Source organism: Sardina pilchardus, chromosome 4, assembly GCF_963854185.1.
Source record: "Sardina pilchardus chromosome 4, fSarPil1.1, whole genome shotgun sequence".
Lineage (NCBI taxonomy): Eukaryota > Metazoa > Chordata > Actinopteri > Clupeiformes > Clupeidae > Sardina > Sardina pilchardus.
This window is the reverse complement of record NC_084997.1, coordinates 35,075,923-35,080,922: the sequence shown is the minus strand read 5'-3', so window position 1 is coordinate 35,080,922 and position 5,000 is coordinate 35,075,923. Positions and strand designations below refer to the sequence as shown.

Below are 5,000 nucleotides of genomic sequence, written 5' to 3'. Positions count from 1 at the left end.
AGGGCAGCGAGTGCTAACATTACTGGCCAAAGTGGAGCTTTCATGTTCCATATTTACTTCTAACTTTACTACAGCTGATGTCTTTGTGTTTACACCATTCTTTCATCATGCGGAATCACATGCTAGGCTGACTAGATGCAACTACAGTGCCTGAAATGGAACAAAAAGTACTGAAACGCATAATGCATTGTAGCCTACTCCGCGCTTCACCGCAGGGCTTTAAAGGGAAAATAAGTCGATATAATTCTCAATATTGTGTAGGCTACGTGTGAGTAATTTTGCTAGTCCTTGTATCTGATAGGACAGAATATTCTTATCAGGCGGAAGTGTTTCGAAAACATACAGTGCATTCCACTTGTCTAGAGTTATCTAGTTAGGGGAGGTGCTGGGAGGGACAGAGAGAGAGAGAGAGAGAGAGAGTGTGTGTGTGTGTGTGTGAGAGAGAGAGAGAGAGAGAGAGTGTGTGTCTCTGTGTGTGTGTGTGTGTGTGTGGGGGGGGGGGGGGGGGGGGTTTCATTCATTGGCCTACTTTTTACCTGCATAGTTCCAGTAGGCTTATCAAGTTCACATGGACATGATTGTCATGCATTAATGTGTCGGCGACACAAGTAAAGCGCATAGTTGCCCGTATCTGGGTTCACAGAAATGAATGGCCCTGCAATCATAAACAAATTCTCTCTCTCTCTCTCTCTCTCTCTCTCTCTCTCTCTCTCTCTCTCTCTCTCTCTCTCTCACACACACACACACACACACACACACACACACACACACAGAGAGAGAGAGAGCAAGGGGCGTATCACTGTTTACCTGAATATATTGAACTGGAAGGCCTTACAGTAATCCCTCTCTCCAGAAACAATGGCACTCTGAGGCTGTGTCGATGTGTGCACAAGTAATCCGCTTCAATCTGATGCCAACAACACGTTTACCACTGTGCTGCGTCACCTCTTCATTTAACTAAATTCTGTAAACGTTTAGGAAATGAGGAGTTTCTAGAGTTTTGCAAATGAAGTGTTGGTCCATGCCTGATATAGGATTTCAGTTGTTGGACAGTATGGGACAGCCTATTCTTAATCATGTTCTTCAGTCACCATGCGTCTGTGAACAGCTCTAGCCATCCTGTATCACCTTCAGCTCCCTCGTTTGCATTGTCTGGGTTCTCTGAATATTATGATATTACACTCTTAAAATTAATGTGTTGAAAACAACACATTGCTGTGCCCAAATAGGGACAACACAGTTTGTGTTATTTCCAACATTTTGCTTTTTGCTATTTGTTACACAGTATGTGTTGAAAATAACATAGCTTGTGTTGTTTTTTAACACATCTCTGTGTCCACATAGGGACAATACTGTTTGTGTTGTTTCCAACTAATTTGTTTTAAGAGTGTATGTACAGAAGATTATGGAATCCCAAAATACTTCACAATTTAATGTTCAGAAGCATTAAAATGGCATTGTTTGAGCGTTTGTCATTACAGCATTTCATCGTTGCATACTCAGCCATGTTGCCAGTTAGTTGTGAAACATTCCTCATTTTGTTTTTTTTATCATACAACTTTTCCAGCACGTTGTTGCCCCCTCCCAACTTTTCTTTAAATGTCTTGCTGGTATCAAATTCAAAATTAATATATTGTCCATGAAATAGTGAACGTCTTAATATTCCATAATATGTATTTTTGCTGATAAATAATGACTTAAAAAAATATCTGTAGATTATTACACACAGTTTTTATTTGCATTTTGCACATCGTTGCAACGTTTTCTGATTTGGGGTTGTGTATTGAACAGGAGGGCCTTACATTAATCCCTCTCTTCAGAAACAATGACCATTCTGAGGGTGTGGCACACACACGTGCATGCGTGCACACTCACACACACACACAAATACAAATACAAACACAATGCACCACCCAAACAGCCTGCTTATACTGCACACGGGGTTCTCACTTACCAATAGCCACCTCAGACGAGCCTAATCTGATTATTATGGCTTTGGTCTCTGCCTCTGTGGTGTCAGATCTTCATATCATATCTGGTTTGCAAACAAGCACATTTGCACGTGTGCACACACACACACACACACACACACACACAGTCACACAAAGTACACAAGAGCAGTGTGAAAACAAACAGAATTGCTAATACATGCTCAGATAGGACCCTCTATAGCACAAAGGTAATGTGACTGTGGACTGAGGACCAGTTACACAAGCTGTGCAGGGTGCAGACATCGCCACACACTCTGTGTGTTGACGTGTTGACTGTGTCTGTGCATTAAGGGACACACACAGACAACTGGGTTTTGTGTTGTGCAAAGTCACAAGCAGTAACAAAAGAAGGGATAAGGGTCAGAATAGATACTCAGTAAACGAATGAAATAAGAAAGAACAGGACAGCACAACAGGTTCAGGACAGCACAACACAAAGAACACACACACACACGCGCACACACACACAGACACACACACACACACACACACACACACACACACACACACACACACACGCATGCACACACGTGCCCAAAGCACAAAAGCATTCACCACAGAGACAAAAGACAAAAGACACCAGACCAAAGGGAGCCTAATCTAATATTGTCAGGGAGAGAGAGAGGGAGAGAGGGAGAGAGAGAGAGAGAGAGAGAGAGAGAGAGAGAGGTGTCACAGTGATAGAAGTATATTCAACTACAAGCGGCCAACTGCATTCTTCTCCCGCTTGTCTACAAGCACTCCTGTCATGGTTCATGTCCACTCTAGAATTGTTCGCCCATGTCTGCCAGAGACGTGTTGACCTCTTGGCCTATTAGAACTGGGCCTTGCAGGACGCTGCTATGGTGATGAGGAAGACTGCACCAGCAAGGATCCCAGGCCGTCTCCGTAAACTGTGTGCTCCAAATGTGGATTAAAAAGGCATATCATTAACAGATAGAGGAAGAGACAGAATAACAGAATTAGAAAAATACAGTTATTGTACTGTTACTGTATTTCTGTTACATTACTGTAACCTGCTAAGGCCTGATAACCATAGCCATGGACGTATCCATTACTGTTATTCTGTTACATTACTGTAACCTGCTAAGGCCTGATAACCATAGCCATGGACCTGTCTATTACTGTTATTCTGTTACATTAACCTGCTAAGGCCTGATAGCCATAGCCATGGACGTGTCCATTACTGTTATTCTGTTACATTACTGTAACCTGCTAAGGCCTGAAAACATAGCCATCGACGTGTGAATGACTATTAGGCGGCTGGATATATATTACTGTTATTACAGTACTGTAACCTGCCTGTTGACCCAGATGTGCACGTATCACAGCACAGCAGATGTGCACGAATCACAGCACAGCAGATGTGCACGTATCACAGCACAGCAGATGTGCACGAATCACAGTCTCTGATGGCGAGACTGGTGCCCTACAGGTGAATCCCTCAGCAACACAGATGTTGATAAACAGTGATTGTGTGTTAGCTATGTGTGTGTGTGTGTGTGTGTGTGTGTGTGTGTGTGTGTGTGTGTGTGTGTGTGTGTGTGTGTGTGTGTGTGTGTGTGCATTTCGCCAAATTGGTCACGTTCCTACGTGATGCTTCTTAGACATTGTCCTTTCACTTAAGTTTTAGACCTGTTAGACTAGTTTACTATGATTGAAGACTATTTTGGAACATGGTTTGAAACCAAAATATTGCACGAAAGAAAATGTTATCAGTTTTCAAACACTTTTATTTTCAGTGAAAAACAACATATGGAAAAATAATTTACAAACGGCATAAAACAAACATTTATACAACAAATATTTATAGCACACAATTGCTAGGTGATGGCAGAATCTCATGGGCCTCATCATAGTTCTGTGGGATTCTCAGAGGACTCCAGATCATAGATTCTCATGTGGATCAGGTCACCAGCCGACGTAAACACACCAGCCATCTCTTTAACACACACACACCACCTAGACACACTCTCTTACATGTGGATCATTCACAGAGTTCAGTAGTTACACTGTTAGAGGAAGGAGCATTAGCGACACATGACATGGCAGGTGAAGTGTTTCATGGATGAGCAGAACCTACTGCAGTTCTCATTAGTGTACCCAGTTACTCACACACTCTTGCAGGGTACACTAATAACATACACACACTTGCACACACTCATGCCTGTCACTTAATTCAGTTAGGGCTTCATATGACGTCAGTCTTCAGCACCACTCAGTCCAAAAGTAGTTTAACAGCAAAACATATCGTCCTCAGACATACATCATATATTATATTTAGAATAAATATCATCACAAAGCCATGGCTTGTCATTTGTCAAACGGAAATAAACGGAATCAGTGCAAATCTTGAAAGTAGCCTATTTGAGTCGAGTTCCCGCTGCCTCGGCCATGAACAAGTTATTGTCTCTTGATGCGAGGGCGGAGGAGTAGAAGTGGAAAACAGTCTCTCATTCTTCTCTCGTTCTCTTCTTTCTTAGAGAACTCTTGCGGAAGATCTCAGGTTTTAAACGAGTTTCAACTCTTCTCCGCGTTGTGCTGTGCGAAGCTGGTCATGGTCGAACGTTCAAGCAGCAGGTGGAGGTGCGCGCGCGATAAAGGCTTCTCACTGGCCCCAGCCCGCGATGCCAATCTCCTGCTTGTAGCGGTTGGTCAGATCGTTGGCCTGGTGTGTGAGTTTGGACAGCACCCCGTGAAGGCCCTTCAGATGAAACCGGAACAGCTGCTCCAGGTCCACCTCTTCGCTCGTTTCGTTGTCGTTGGCGCGGGAGGCTTCTTGTGCGAGGTTCTCTTTCTCCTTGCGTCGCAGCTCCTCCGCGCGCCCCAGAACTCCCCACTCGATGTCGTTGCGGATCCCCTTGAGCTGCGTGTAGTAGCTGAACATGTCGGCCTCAGTGTCCCGCAAGTAGCTACCGGGCGCGCTCACCTCCGGTTCATGCTCCAACGGCACGTCCCGCAGCAGGCTGGGCACCATCACCGTCTGGTCCATGTTGTTCACGGCGCCGA

The 5,000-nt window shown here is 44.2% G+C and overlaps 2 protein-coding genes across 2 annotated transcripts in view; both read right to left on the bottom strand.

Moving 5' to 3' along the window:
• Positions 1-114, bottom strand: part of si:dkey-100n23.5 — a 22,560-nt gene extending 22,446 nt beyond the window's left edge. The window contains exon 1 of the mRNA XM_062533558.1: positions 1-114. This exon is cut by the window's left edge and continues 33 nt beyond it. Within this exon, the coding sequence (XP_062389542.1) occupies positions 1-51 (51 nt within the window). The 5' untranslated portion in view covers positions 52-114.
• Positions 115-3,703: 3,589 nt separating this feature from the next.
• LOC134079116 (mid1-interacting protein 1A-like) overlaps positions 3,704-5,000 on the bottom strand; it is a 1,535-nt gene continuing 238 nt past the window's right edge. The window contains exon 1 of the mRNA XM_062535291.1: positions 3,704-5,000. This exon is cut by the window's right edge and continues 238 nt beyond it. Within this exon, the coding sequence (XP_062391275.1) occupies positions 4,600-5,000 (401 nt within the window). The 3' untranslated portion in view covers positions 3,704-4,599.